Source organism: Lithobates pipiens, unplaced genomic scaffold, assembly GCF_037356315.1.
Source record: "Lithobates pipiens isolate NorthernLeopardFrog02 unplaced genomic scaffold, aLitPip1_a1.2 Scaffold_23, whole genome shotgun sequence".
Lineage (NCBI taxonomy): Eukaryota > Metazoa > Chordata > Amphibia > Anura > Ranidae > Lithobates > Lithobates pipiens.
Genome location: NW_027507785.1, coordinates 152,279,341 through 152,295,261, shown reverse-complemented (window position 1 = coordinate 152,295,261; position 15,921 = coordinate 152,279,341). Strand labels below are relative to the sequence as shown.

General features: G+C 43.4%; 1 protein-coding gene across 5 annotated transcripts in view; it reads left to right on the top strand.

The window, feature by feature from the left end:
- The window catches only part of UBN2 (ubinuclein 2), an 855,287-nt gene that overhangs the window by 820,271 nt on the left and 19,095 nt on the right, over positions 1-15,921 (top strand). For all 5 annotated transcript variants that reach the window (XR_013262361.1, XM_077452498.1, XM_077452497.1 and 2 more), the window contains one exon: positions 14,273-14,362. Coding sequence is in view for 4 of the 5 variants with exons in the window: in XM_077452498.1 (XP_077308624.1) it covers positions 14,273-14,362 (90 nt within the window). In the remaining variant the exon portion in view is untranslated. The remainder of the gene's footprint in view (positions 1-14,272; positions 14,363-15,921) is intronic.

Below are 15,921 nucleotides of genomic sequence, written 5' to 3'. Positions count from 1 at the left end.
ATATATCGAAGGCCTTGCTCTCCACAGCTCTTGCAGTCTTCTGTCCATCATGTAACCACTTTTCTCTGGTCTTCCTATGGAACAAATCAGAGACCGCCTGTGTGGTGGTAAACAGAGGATTATCTGTTCCTTCTAATAATACATGAACAGTAGACCCCAGCCCTTCAGCTACAATCTCTCCACTAACTAGTTTTTTACCTGGATCTCTGACCAACTCTTTGCCACCTGCCTGTATCCAGGTCTGACCCTCCCAAAGAACATCAGTAGGGAGGAGAGGAAATATACTGATATTTCCCAGAAGATCACTGCTGTTTATTGTGGAAGGTTTGATGTTATGTAGCCTCATTTTCCACTCTTGCTGAGCATCCACTAACCAGTCAGTCCCAGCCACTGTCTTGAAGCTCATTTGACAATGCAAATATAACTTCAAACCTTCCTGCCAGATTCCCTCTCATTCCTATATATGCTTCAGCTTCAGATACTTCACTCTCGGTTTCTATGTCATGGGAAGCAGTAACATGGTATCTGTTAAGCCCTGTTCTTTCAGGAACCTTACATAAATACTGAACTCTTCACTCCAGCTGTGAAGTCTGTGCCCCAGCCCCTACCATCCTCTCATATGGTGTGCTTTTGGCCTAGAATTTACCAACATGACTGCCTGTGTGAGGACCCAATCCCAACCCGATTGTTTATGTGTAGTTGAAAGTTTGCATATCTGGTCCTTCAATAGCCCGTTGTATCTTTAAATCAAACCAGCTGCCTGTGTATGGTATGGGATGTGGTACACTCCAGAATCCTTGGCCCACTGTTGTACTGTTGATCTGGTGAAGTCTGAGCCGTTATCACTTTGGACTTGTTTGGGACAACCATAAGCAACTACAAGTTTCTAGAGCAGTTGAAGCATTGCAGCTTGATCTGCATGTTTTCGAGGATGAACAAGTAAAAGTTTTGAATAGGTGTCAACTGCAGTGTAACAATACTTCAGTCCATTGTTTGTCTGGGGAAGGGGACTGATGAAATCAATCGGCCAGATCTCTGCATGCCCCCTGCCCCTCTTAATCGACCTAGTGGCGTCCTTTTGCAATGCCCATTTTTCACTTCTCCACACACTGTACAGTTCCCTATTACAGTCTTTATCATGTCCATGGATATAGGCCATACTCTCTGCTGTGCCCATGCATATGTTGCTTTCTCCCCTAAATGTCAAGATTTCTTGTGGGCCCAGTTGGCCAAGTTCATCAAGACAAACTGTTATAGTTCTCAAAGTCTGGGTCTAGGGGCGCACATGCATCAACATGCCCCACTTTTATGGTGCCAGGAGTGAGCTTCCTTCCAGATGTAGTCCCAAACTTTCTTGCCTCCCCACACCACCTTTCCATGAATCATCCATTCATTGGACTTCCATGTGGGCATCCAAGCTGTCAGTGTAGATAGTGACATGGGGAGAAGGATCCTCCTGAAGAGTCATCACTACAGCTTTCACCTCTGTATACTGACTGGACCCTCCGATTCCGGCCTCCTGCAGGACTGTCCCTGTACTCGGGTTGTGTAGGCTGTTGCTGTCCATTTACGCCCAGATGAGGCGACTATGGCTGAACCATCAGTGAACCATGCTGACTCCTTCATGTCTTCTGACAGACTCAAATGGTGGAACCACTTGAATGGGGGATAACTACAGCACAGGAATTTCTTCCTTTGGCTGGGTGCTGGTAAAAGTAACAAGCCCTGCCAACTGTTTTGAAATTTCGCTAACATCCCCAGCTGCAATACCCCCTCTTTCTTTAAAGTACCACTTCCATTCCATCAGTGTCTTGTTCTGTGCTACACCTGCCGTAGTGGTCAGTCCATTATCTATCACCCATCCTGCTATTGGCAGTGCAGTATGGATGGTGACTGTGTTCTTTTCTGTAATGGTCTCTACATGTTGAAGTGCTGTGTAGGTCCCAAATAGGTACTTCTCTAGGGGCGTAAAAAAGTAGTGATGCGCAGTACTATAACAGGGAATTTAGCCTAGGAGGCTAATAAATTCTATAGGCACTAAAATTGTTAGGTGATATATATACTACCGCATAAAGTAAAAGAAGGTATATGAAAAAAGTTGTACGTGTTATATGAGGGGGTGGTTAGGGACCCTCACCACTATAACATGCTAATATTCAGGATAAGAGACAAATGTAATAAACAAGCATAACGAAATAAAAAATCACAATACTTAAAACTAGTGATTCCTAATGTGATTTGTTAAAACTGACAGAATCGCATAAAGTGCTAGACGATAAATAAATCCATGAGGCTATCTACTACACCATAAAGTAAATAAAACAATATAAATAAAGCAGTCACAAAGGATCGTGATTCGCAATGCGATTTGTTCAAGCTGACAAAATCGCATAAAGTGCCAGTGCTAAACTGTGAATGGGTACATGAGATGTTCTGCTACACCATAAGGTAAATTAAACAATATACATAAAGCAGTCACCAACTCAAATTGTGTAGAGAGTGGTTGGTTGTAGCTGAAAAGAATCGCATAAAGTGCTAGTGCCAAAAAAGTTGTAGAACAAAATCCGTGCAGGTGTCCTCTACCATAAGATAATCAAAACAATATTTATGCGACAGTAAGCAGCTCAATAATTCAATTGTGCAAAAAGTGACAGAAAATCAAATTAAACGCATAAGCAATGTTGGTTTTAAGGGAGTAAAGAAAATCCCTCGAAATGATCAAAAAGCTGTGTACAATACCTAAAAGAAATTATATATAAAAATTGAACAATAACATTTATCGGAATGTGTCCATTCTGCTTGTGCGATAACCAGTGGCGAATATGTCAAAAGTCGCATATATCAACAAATCGCATACAGTGCTGGTGTCTGAATATATGTGCACTATAGCAGAGCAATATAATCGGTGATGGTGGTGATAGAGGTGAATATATCCCACGTAGTCCTGTGTGGTCGGAATATGGGTGTCCCCTTACCTTACAGCTGTAAGGTAACAGCATGTGATATATATATCCTCAGGATTCCTGGTGCTCTTTATCCCTCGAGGTCTTGTCCCGGTATCCCCAGATCCTGGCGTCTCCTGCCTATTACGCTGTGTTGGTCCCCTTAAGTATTTGCTCAGCAGCACTCAGCGTGGGGGGGTTACCTCGGCAATTGGTGTGTATGTAAGGGGTTAAAGAAATGAGGAGGAAGGGAGCCCCATAGTGTAGTAATTTTTTAACAAATATAATGATTTATTACAGCAAAAAATTTTGTACTCACAAACAGACAAATTTCTTATGCAGTGTATAAACGAGCCTCGAGCTCGATTGCGTCACTTCCGGTAGCGTCCCGATGCGTGTTCGTCACGGTCACGTGACTTCATCAGATCCCCTGATGAAGTCACGTGACCGTGACGAACACGCGTCGGGACGCTACCGGAAGTGACGCAATCGAGCTCGAGGCTCGTTTATACACTGCATAAGAAATTTGTCTGCGAGTACAAAATTTTTTGCTGTAATAAATCATTATATTTGTTAAAAAAATTACTACACTAGCTGCGGGGGGGCCTGTCTCCCCTCCATAAGTGTCTCCCCCTGGAATGCACTGGATATCCACCAAGCAGCCTGACGTATTTTGGCTGGGGTGGGGGGTGGGCGGTGGTAGTCGATGGTGGCCTTTCCTGTCCAGTCTCCTGCAGGCTACCTGCCTCGGGTGGGGCCGCATGTCCAGGTCGCTTATATCAGTCTTTTTTTCTTTTCTTTTTGTTTTTACCCCCACTTGGATGAACTAGCTAGGGGGAGACGAGGTGAGTCACAGGGTATCCGGATTTCCGCACCGAAGGATGGACGAGTTGCGAGTGGAGTGCGAGCTCCAGGCACGTGATCACTATGTCCATGTAACTTTTGACTTCTGGTTTACACTTGAACCTCTTTTTGTGGTTCTAGGGCTTATACTTTTTGTCTAATGGTCCTTTTTGACCCATCAAGGCTATGCCTTCCGGGACTATTTTTGGACACAGTTTGGGGATAAGCTGCGTGCACGTGTTTTTTTCTGTTGTTGCACAGCAGCAGGGTGTTTTTGGGTTCTACAGGGTAATGGGTGGGATAGGTGCAGCCCTCCAGGGTAAATTGTTTATCTATATGCTTAATGTTGTATCTGATCTCCGTCTACAATTGTATGTATCACCGATGTCGTTAGTACATTACTATCAGTTTAACGAGTCACGTGGGGAATGATGGCGGGATCGGGATTTAATGTAGTATCATGGAATGTTAGAGGTCTTAATGATAAATTCCGTAGAGCTTTAATGTTTCAATATTTAAAAACGTTTAATCCTGCTGTGGTGTTTTTGCAAGAGACGCATCTGGATGGGAGCAGGGTGCTGGCCTTACGCAGAGCCTGGGTACAGAGAGCGCTGCATGCTACATATTCTACCTACTCCAGGGGAGTGTCAATTTTAATTAGCAAGGCGGTACCGTTCACCATCCACCATGTGCTCTCTGACCCGGGTGGTAGGTTTCTGATGGTTGTGGCACAGTGGCAGATATTGGTGCGTATAAAATGGTTTTGGTGAATGTCTATATCCCACCCCCATTCCAGATTCAGATTCTGTATGACCTTTTGGGTAAATTGGCGCCCTACACGCATCTCCCTCTCCTTATAGCCGGGGACTTTAATGCTATCCTTTCTACTGCGTTGGACTCGTCTAATGCATCTAGAGTGGCGTCGGCCGACCTGTCTGCCTGGGCTGCGGCTGCTTCCCTGACAGAGGTTTGGCGTTGGAAAAACCCTGTCACCAGAGGTTACTCGCACTTATCGAAAACTCATAAATCCTCTTCGAGAATAGATCTAGCATTTGCAAATTCGGCTATGCTTCAATTGGTAGGGGGGGCAAAATATTTAGCGGGTGGATTTTCTGACCACTCGCCCTTGTCAATTTACATTGGATCCGCCATAGGTCCTGCGGGGAGAGGGTGGAAATTGAACCCGGGGTGGTTGGAGGTGGAAGAGGTGTCCTCTCAAGTAGCGCCACACTTTGCACATTATTGGGAGGATAATGAGGGGTCTGCCGACGCCACCATTGTTTGGGATGCCTTTAAGGCCTGCATGCGGGGGCACTATATTTCGGCCATAAAACAGGCCCGCAGGTCCCATAATCAGAAGGACCAAGAACTGCAGGACAGGGAGAGGGTGTGCGCCATGGAGCACGCGAACAACCAGTCGGATGCCACTTATGGCGCTCTGCTGGAGGCAAGGCGTGCTTTGGCACTCCATTACTCTGATCTAACACACACCTCTAGGACGAAACTGGCTGAATCTATCTTTGAACAAGGGGACAAGAATGGTAAACTGTTGGCCATGCTGGTGGCCGAGCAAAGGGTGCAAACTAATATTCCCTGTATCAGAAACACTCAGGGTGACCTATTGACTACCCGACGGACATACTAGACACGTTTGTGGAATATTTCAAGACCCTGTATGCACCCATACCGACCTACGACATAGTGGAGCTGGATGGGTTGTTAGCATCATTGCAGGTCCCGAGACTGTCTGAGGCGGACAGGGACTTTTTGGAGGCTGACATCACGACTGAAGAAATTGAAAAAGCTATTAGGTCTTTCCCTCCCCGTAAATCCCCAGGGCCTGACGGCTTCTGCAGCGAGTGGTATAGGCAGCACATGGAAGAATTGGTTCCTCGACTTAAAAAACTGTATGATTACTGCTTGGAGCACAGGTGTCTCCCGGCTTCTTTGCTGGAGGCACAGGTGATCCTACTGCCGAAGCCGGGAAAGGACCCCCTGTCATGTTCTTCTTATAGGCCGATCGCACTGCTGAACCAGGACTTAAAAATTCTAACGAAGGTACTGGCTACCAGACTCTCTCAGGTTATCACGACTCTGGTTGACATAGATCAGACGGGGTTTATTCCGCAGAAATCTACTGACACGAATTTGCGCAGATTGTTCACCCACCTACAGATTGAACACACTGACAAGGGATCTAGAGTGGTAGTTTCCTTGGATATGGCCAAGGCCTTTGATTCCGTAGACTGGCGGTACATGTTGACAGTTCTCAGGAGAATGGGCTTTGGGGAGACCTATGTGACCTGGATTTCTTTGCTTTACAGTGCCCCACGGGCCGGTATCAAGATAGCCAATTCAGTCTCCCACCAATTTAGCGTCGGCAGGGGTGCCCTCTTTCCCCGTTCCTATTTGCATTAGCCATAGAACCACTGGCTATAGCCCTGAGGCTATCGCCTGGGGTTGGCGCACTGGAGGTGGGGGGTATTAGGGAGTGTATAGCGCTCTACGCTGATGACATGCTCCTTTTCCTGAGGGACGCAGGACCATCTTTGGAGGCGGTGTTTGGGGTGCTCGACAAATTTGCTGAGTTCTCCGGGCTCAGGGTTAATTGGGAGAAATCGAACGTGATGGCTATTGATGGGGAGGTGCGAGCGGTGGCGACCACTAGGGTCCCCATCGCCTGGGTGCAAGAAATTAAATACTTGGGAGTGAGAGTTTCACCACGAGTGGGCGACTTTATGTCTCTGAATCTCCTCCCCCTGCTGGCCAGGGTTAAGGTGCAGCTGGAAGCTTGGAAGCATCTGCCGCTGTCCCTCATTGGTAGGGTTAACCTGCTCAAAATGAAGGTTCTGCCTGTATTCCTTTACCTTTTACGTAATTCTCCCATTTGGATTCCCTGCTCGTTTTTTCGGAGGGTTAATAGTCTTTTTGGATCCTTTTTATGGGCTGCTACGCACCCCCGAATAGGTCTCAGGGTTTTGCAGGAGCCGTGGGGTCAAGGTGGCTTGGCATTGCCGGATCTTTTCAAATATTATCTGGCTGGGCAAATGGTAGTCGCTAGACGGTGGCTGACACGGGAGGACGGGGATTCGGCAAATGTGCTGGAGGCGGCCCTTTTGGGCTCATATGAGAGTCTGTCTCATTTGGTGTATAGAGGTCCAGGGGCTTCACCAGTTCTGACGGCCTCTATGCGGGCAACGATCCGGGCCTGGGGGAAAGCGCAGATCTTGATGAAACAGCCAGAAGGGAGTTGGTCTCCCGACACTCCTCAATGGTTCAATCCTAATTTGTCTCATTTTGGGGGTATACCAGATCCGGTGATATGGGCCAGGGTAGGTGTTAAACAGCTAAAGCATGTGGTAGGAGGGGGGCAGCTTTTGACGTTTGATCGGCTTAAGGTACAACATGACCTTCCCAATTGGTATTTTTTTCGGTACTTACAGTTGCGACACGCTTTTCTTTCTCAGTTCGGTCCGGGGGCTCTGCAGTTGGGGGTGTCACCTCTTGAAATTGTGCTGCGGACAGAGGACCTAAAAAAGCCTCTCTCCGTTGTGTACAAAATGTTGTTCTCGGACAGGCCGAAACCTGTCCAACAATGTAGAGAAGTTTGGAGTGCCTTGGTACCTGACTTTGGAGGGGAGGATTGGGACGATATGTGGGGATACCCGTTCCAGACCCTAGTATCCGCTAGAGACAGACTTATACAGTTTAAAATTTTACATAGAGTATACTACACCCCTGCCAGACTGGCTAGAATTTACGGTACCGGGACGGGGGGATGCTGGCGTTGCACAGCTGACCGGGCTGATTTTGACCATGTGTTTTGGCAGTGTCCGCGGATTGAGGAGTTCTGGAGGGGGGTAACACAGGTTATACAATCTGTCCTTTCGGTGCCGATTCCAGTCACAGTTGCGGTATGTTTGCTCGGATTGGTGGAGGAGTTGGCACCTCGAAGGGCACAGAGGACTCTGATCTCTCTGGCGCTGTTTTATGCACGCAAATCTATCCTGCTATGTTGGAAGAAACCCGAACCTCCTACGGTTTCTTATTGGAAAGGTTTAATTAATAAAGCTTTACCATTATACAAGGCCACTTATCTCAGCAGAGGGTGTTCTAACAAATTTGAGAGGGTGTGGAGGTGTTGGCTTGATGCCGCAGACACTGTGAATTGATTGCTTGGCTGGTGGTGTACTCCTTGTATGTCGGGTGAGGGGCGGGGTGGGAGGGTGCTACCTCTTGAATTGGATGACATCCCCATCTCGGGTAGCTGAATACTCAGTAACGGTACAAATAATGTGTTTTTTATCTGTGTGATACTGTCGATGATCACAGACTGAGCTCCAGAAGGAGAAGGAGGGCTGCACGGGTGGGAGTTTTGTCGGGTGGGGGGAGGGTGGGGCTGGGATGGGTGGGGGGGGAGGTTATGTTTGTATGTTGTTCATGTGTTGAAAAACTTTCAATAAAAAATAAATTTATAAAAAAAAAAAAAATTACTACACTATGGGGCTCCCTTCCTCCTCATTTCTTTAACCCTTTACATACACACCAATTGCCGAGGTAACCCCCCCACGCTGAGTGCTGCAAGTACTTAAAGGGACCAACACAGCATAATAGGCAGGAGACGCCAGGATCTGGGGATACCGGGATAAGACCTCGAGGGATAAAGAGCACCAGGAATCCTGAGGATATATATATCACATGCTGTTACCTTACAGCTGTAAGGTAAGGGGACACCCATATTCCGACCACACAGGACCACGTGGGATATATTCACCTCTATCACCACCATCACCAATTATATTGCTCTGTTATAGTGCACATATATTCAGACACCAGCACTGTATGCGATTTGTTGATATATGCGACTTTTGACATAATCGCCACTGGTTATCGCACAAGCAGAATGGACACATTCCGATAAATGTTATTGTTCAATTTTTATATATAATTTCTTTTAGGTATTGTACACAGCTTTTTGATCATTTCGAGGGATTTTCTTTACTCCCTTAAAACCAACATTGCTTATGCGTTTAATTTGATTTTCTGTCACTTTTTGCACAATTGAATTATTGAGCTGCTTACTGTCGCATAAATATTGTTTTAATTATCTTATGGTAGAGGACACCTGCACGGATTTTGTTCTACAACTTTTTTGGCACTAGCACTTTATGCGATTCTTGTCAGCTACAACCAACCACTCTCTACACAATTTGAGTTGGTGACTGCTTTATGTATATTGTTTAATTTACCTTATGGTGTAGCAGAACATCTCATGTACCCATTCACAGTTTAGCACTGGCACTTTATGCGATTTTGTCAGCTTGAACAAATCGCATTGCGAATCACGATCCTTTGTGACTGCTTTATTTATATTGTTTTATTTACTTTATGGTGTAGTAGATACCCTCATGGATTTATTTATCGTCTAGCACTGGCACTTTATGCGATTCTGTCAGTTTTAACAAATCGCATTAGGAATCACTAGTTTTAAGTATTGTGATTTTTTTATTTCGTTATGCTTGTTTATTACATTTGTCTCTTATCCTGAATATTAGCATGTTATAGTGGTGAGGGTCCCTAACCACCCCCTCATATAACACGCACAACTTTTTTCATATACCTTCTTTTACTTTATGCGGTAGTATATATATCGCCTAACAATTTTAGTGCCTATAGAATTTATTAGCCTCCTAGGCTAAATTCCCTGTTATAGTACTGCGCATCACTACTTTTTTATCTTTTTACTCTGTTACTGGGACTCAAGCACCCCACCTCAGTGTGTGCAGCAGTACGAATACTAGATTCTTTCCTGATTAGGCGCAGGAATAACTTTTTTCTTATTCTCTAGGGGCGTGTATCTCTTCTGTGCCCCTGTCAGTAGTTTGAACCAAAATCCAATGGGTATTGTTCTGTCCTTTCTTTTCGTTTGGCTGCCACGGACGCCAAGATATGGTACCATCCTTCTCCATTACATCCAGCTGAAATAGTACTCCTTGTCTTGTGTGTCCCTGGTGCTGCAAAATGGCTTCTTTAGCAGCAAGGAATGCGGTCCGCTGCTCTGAACCCCATGAGAACTCAATCTTTTTCTGGTAACATCATATATGCCTTAGAATCAGTCCAAGATGTGGGATGAATCCCACAACTCCAATGAACTTCTTTGCCTCCTTTTTTTGGTAGTAGGGGTGACAGCATCTGGATAGTTTGCACAACTGTCTCTGGAATTTTCTTCTGTGGCCAAGTGCAAATCATTCCTAGAAATTTCACCTCTGTGGCAGGTCCTTGGACTTTGTCTCTGTTGAGACTTTGTTCTCCAAGTGCTGTATCAGCAGGTGCAGGGCTTTAGTTACATCATCTTTTGTCTCCGAGATCACGATGTCATCAATGTAATGAAACACAGCGACATTCAAATTCAGGGTACTTAAATCTCGGGCAATCAGTTCATGACAAATTGTTGGAGAATGAAGATAGCCTTGCAGAAGGACAGTGAAAGTGTACTGGCGGCCATCCCACACCATAGAAAACTGGTCTTGACACTCTGGGTCTATCAAAATTGGAAAGAAAGAATTAGCCAGGTCTATCGCAGCGTGATATTCTCCTGCATCTTTAGCAATTTTCTCAACAATTGAGATTTTATACAGCTGATTTCAGTAGCGGTGCCACTTTGTTTAGACCTCTGTAATCCACAGTAATTCTATATGTCCCATCGGGTTTCTTTACTGGGAACATTGGAGATGAGAAAGGACTTACAGCATGTCTAAGGATCCCTACTCTCAACAGTTCTTGAATAGTCTCCCCAATTTCTTTGTGGCCTCCAGGAAGTCTGTAGTGCTTGAGACAGACTGGCTTCTCTGGTGGAGGAATGTAGACAGGGGTCCATTTTGCATGACCTCTGACAACAGCCTTTCAGGTAAGGTAACTTGGATACCAAAATATTTGTCTAAAATCCTGGTCCCTTGCCAGAAGCCAATTTCACCCATGTCTTAACTGCTGATGTGGTCCCCCTCCCCCCTCCCCCAAACCTTCTACATCATTTCTCCTTTGTGATGGGAAGGATTTCCTTGCAAAAGTGTAACTTCAGCTCCAGTATCAAAGCCATCACATGTGTAGGAGATGACTTCCCCCCACCAGTGACAGGTCTATATGGACGTCGGTCTCCTGCTGTAACTGCTATAACAGAATACCCACCTTCCGCTCATAAAGGATAAGGAACGACCAATCCCCTTTTATGATTCTCTCTAACTCCTCCCTAGGATAAAGGGATTTGGATTTGGGTTCATGTGCAGTTTTGGGAATTGGTTTGGGGCTAACAGGAGACGTCTGTTCTTTTTTTTTTTTTTCTTAAAAATCTAGGCTGATGTCATCTTCCCTAGGAGTAGTGTTTTTAACCCTGACAGTTTTTTTTCCCCACAATGTTTTCACCTCTTCAGCATTTTTGCAGTAGAAATCCCATCTATCTCATATTTAGGTACTCCTGCTTTTTTAATAGGTCCACCCACATTTCTCTCCTAGAAATAACTAGCCTGGATTTCTTTTCATTTCCTGTCGTTTCTCCCACATTCCCTTTCTTCTCTGTAAAAGTTATTTTCTGCTTGTATTCTTCCTGTCTGGCCTTGACCTTATCTACTGCCCTGACAGATTTTGTTTGTCTCCTCTAGCTCCCTTAACTGGCTTAAAAGGGTAGTGGCTTCATGAATTTTGCTGTTCAATCCCAGGCCTCCCAGCAAGGACAATAAAGGTGCCCCGAGATTAAATAGTGCAGACTTCATTAGCTTAGCGTGCAGAGCAGATGTAAAGGGTTCCATATCTGGACCCATCCATTCTGAAAACATATTTAATCCAGTTATACAACCCATCTCATGTAACCTTGAAGATACCCTCTCCTATTTATCTCCATGAGTAGGTATTTTCCAGGTCAGTAGGACTAGCATATACTCGGACTGCTCCATCTCTCACAAAGTCTAACAGTGGAAAATTCACACTAAACTCTCGGGCTTTTCGCATTGCCTGACACAATTGTGTATCATGGATTAATCCCAAAGCCACAGTTTTTTTACCTGACAAAACAACACTATTCGCCCGTCATCCCACAAACATAGGAGCCAACTCAATAGGGGTTCCCCAGACCTTTGTTTGTATTGTTTTGCCAGCTCATGGAGTTCAGTTTGCGTGAACTCCTGTTCTTCTTCAAATTCAACTCTGGGGTTGCTATAATGCACCTTACCATCTGCCATATCCTCTCTATCATGTTGTCGTTTCCTATGCTTAGTAATGAGAGGTCTGGCATACTTTTTCTTTCCCACTAGTAAATCATCATCTGAAATATCAAACTTTTATCTGCTCATCCTCACTATCATTTGAGGAGAGCACATCCCCACAATCTCAGTTTTGGGATGGGTCAATGGCACGTACCCTGGCTTTACTAACAGGTTTACGCCGCTTCCTTTTCCTTAAGGCATTAATTGATTGAGTAATTGGTCGTGAGGGCTGCACACCACTCTTCAGCCCGACTAGCAGTTAAACGTATACACTGAAGCAACTGCTAGCTGATACCTTAACTTCTGCCTTTTCCTTCTTCCCTTCTATGTGATTCAGTATAAATAGCACGAAGGAAGTACCAACTCACTGCAGACACTGTCCTTTTTTTTTTTTTTTTTTTTTTTTTACTTAAATCCAACCCCTTAAGGCTAAAATCTACAAAATGATCTAAGATTTTATCACTCCAAGTCATATTCAAGGGCGAAGCATACTTTACAAATTCTTTAGTAAGATGCTCATATTCATTGTTTCTGGCCCAGATAGGTAAGCTGCACACTTTCTTCTAGCCACCAGAACCCTCTGCAGCCTTGATTTCCTAAACAGCTTACGCAGCATTTTTACCTAGCGCAAGCTACACAACACACCACAATAAAAACAGGTCTGCTTCAGTTGAATTATAGCACAGATCATGGGACGAGCCCCCAAATGTTTGCTTGCATATATCTAGCGAGGTTACTTTGTGGTATATGCAAGGAAGCTGAGACCTCTGCAGTGTGTTTTTACTATACAAAAAGGCTCCACATACAAAACTATTACAATATTAGGAATACAAATCAAGACTGACTGACCGATATCTATAGCAAGCAAAATGTCTAGCAAATAGCCTATGGTCGATAACAGTAGAAATACACTTAAAAGTTAATTAACTCCAGTTAACTCCGGTTACTGTATGTTCATGATCTCCATTGACAACAATTCTTCTGGAGATCAGGTACCTTCTTGCATGATGAGTGGCTTCTGGTGTTAATCCATGTTGCGTGGCTCTTGGTCTTACACACAGTCCTTGGTTCTAATGCATGATGAAGTGGCCTCCTATCAGTCTTATTTGTGCTTTTGTTTACCCGTTTGTTGACAATGGTTACTCACTCATTTACGTTAACAACCCAACTGCCAACAGTTCCCATTGTTACCAAGGCATTCGTTAGAATAACAATCAGACTAGTTTGTTTCTCAATCACAGTTTTATAGAAAATCGTATATTTTATATCAAACGCAACACATTTGGTTCACGCAGCTGTGTTGCCTTGCCATAGAAGACAGCCCAGAACTGATTAAGGGCAAAATAATGTTTCTCTCATGAGCTTGTTTCATTTAATAAAAAAAAAAACATCTTGCTTGCATTTGAAGCTACTGATCTAGTCTCTACAGATCTAAATTTTGTTTGATCTGTATGGACACCCAGTTTTACACATGTATGGTTTTAACTCTCAATTGCATAATCAAAACCTTTTAGATGTGTAGGGTAATCATACAGTGTTTTATATGGAGTCATGATTGTGTTATACACTCTTTTTTTTCATGATGGGCCTGATAATATATGTGAAAATATCTCAAAGCTAAATAGAAGACAATTGCATGTTTTAAAAAAAAAAACAGATTGCAGCTTGTGCGACAAACATTATCATAGAAAGGAATATGTGAATAAAGGAGCTTGTCAAAGCCAGACAAACTACAGTTCTTAGGAGTGCTCTGATAAACCAGATTTAAAATGGGTAAAAAACTAAAAGTACCAGATAAAAAATAAGGGATGAAAATTGTGGAAAAAAATTGGTAAAAGACAATACTGATGATGTATGCCAACAGTGTTATTGCATAAATGTGACTTGGGAGCCAGGAAAGTCCAAGGGGCAGCTGTAGAACCAGAAGCCTTGGCCCCACCGGTTGGGGGTGACGCTGAAGATAGAGGAAGCCACTGTTACTGCAACTGCAGTCGATGTTCAACCCAGGACTATACCCCCGACATCACTGTAGACACATGCGTTGTAGACAGGGGACGCGCTTCAAAGCCAGTTGGCTTCTTCATCAGCCTCCATAGCCAGCATAGAAGCAATCTGCTCTTAAAATAGTATACCAGTTGTAAAAAAAAGAGTGATGGCTTTTCCTGTGTGTTTTTGTAAATGGCACTTGTGTGTATTGTGTAGTAACAGCTTACATTTTCTTTTTTTATTTAGATTTACTGAAAGGGTTACAGACAACTGCTACGCACACAGCAACTATTTCTCACTCCAGCTTGTCAGCTCGTTTACAACAAGCATTCACAGGTAATATTTCTCTTGTATTCCTCCTACATATACATTTTAGAAACTTTTCTTCAACAAAACTGATTGTATATAATATTTAAGCTCACATTTTTAATAATATAAAGTCAAATACAAAGAGTGTACAAGTACACAGTACATATGGTGCTCCTAGGACAAGTGCAGAGTCACTTGGTCAATTGGAACTTTTATCTGTAGACCATCATCAGGGTAGAGGAAGAGATTAGGCAACCGGATGGATGAAAGGGTAATCAATGGATGTCTGAGCATGAGAAGTGGCTGAGACTGGAACCTCTGCAGCTCCCACAGATAGTGTAGGATCACCTCAATGTAGAAGAAAATTAACAGCAGGGTGCTGAAGGTCAGTATCAAATAAAAATCACTTTATTAAAATAAGCAGCACACTTACATTGACGTATGATATCCATACCTTGAGCTGGCTGGCTCCCTGTCATCCTTGGTCTCTGTCTGCTTAGTGGTGCCTATAGCCTAACGCTGATGACAGCTGCTTGGTCTCAGGTGTTGCCTATTTATTCTGTTCCACGCTGTTGCTGATTTTAATATTAAATTATTTTTATTTGATGCTGACCTCAGCACCCTGCTCTTCATTTTTCTTCTACAATAATATAAAGTCACCTTTTTCAGTTTCAATAAATATTAAGTAAATAAGTACAATTACAAACATTCACATTGCATTATTTTGTGAACAGAAGAGGTACACAGGTTTAACAATCCAGCATAAGAGATGGATTTCAAATTGATATAAGATTCATTCAAAATCATCTCTAAACGAATAGCAAAATAAAGATGTATTCATATCTCATACATCTTACATAAAAAAAAAACAATGAGGATATAAAAGTCAAATATATATCCAATCAAGATAAAATGAAATTATATTGGAAACAAAATAATGAGAAATTGAGAAATGTGAAGAGAGAAGAGGGGTGCCAGAGAATGAGCTCCATTCGGTAACAACTTTGTTATGTGGAGGAAACTTTATGTGAAGTTACACAATTAGCAGAGATATATCAAAATTATTGATAGATCTCTGAAATCAGCAAAGCCATTTCCCCCTGTGAATTAGAGAAGTGGTACTGTTATTCACTTTGATGAGAAGCACAGGGAGAGGCAAGCGTGCAGGGGATGAGTGTGGAGAGTTTGAGGATGAGCAATATGCGCCAGAGTGGTGCAGAGGATATGAAAAAAGGCAGTAATTGAGAGAGAATTTTGTAAGGTATGACAGCAAGCAGTATGTGCAGGAGAGGAGAGTTAAGGGTATGATGGTGGGCATCATGTGCAGGATAGGCTAATGCTGTTTTTATACAATGCAGGATATAAATATTTCTCTGTGCTGAAAGGACCAATTTACTGGTGGCTTGAGAGTTGTGTGTTCTGGGGCAGCATATAGAGAAAGTATTCATGGTTTTGTTGGGATAGTCTGTCAACTGGAGACCACATTTAAAAATTATATTCAACTTTAATACTACGTAGGGCATGATGATGTAGAAAGATGTCCTATCTCAGCATACTGGTAATTTTTCAGACCTTTTTCTTATTTT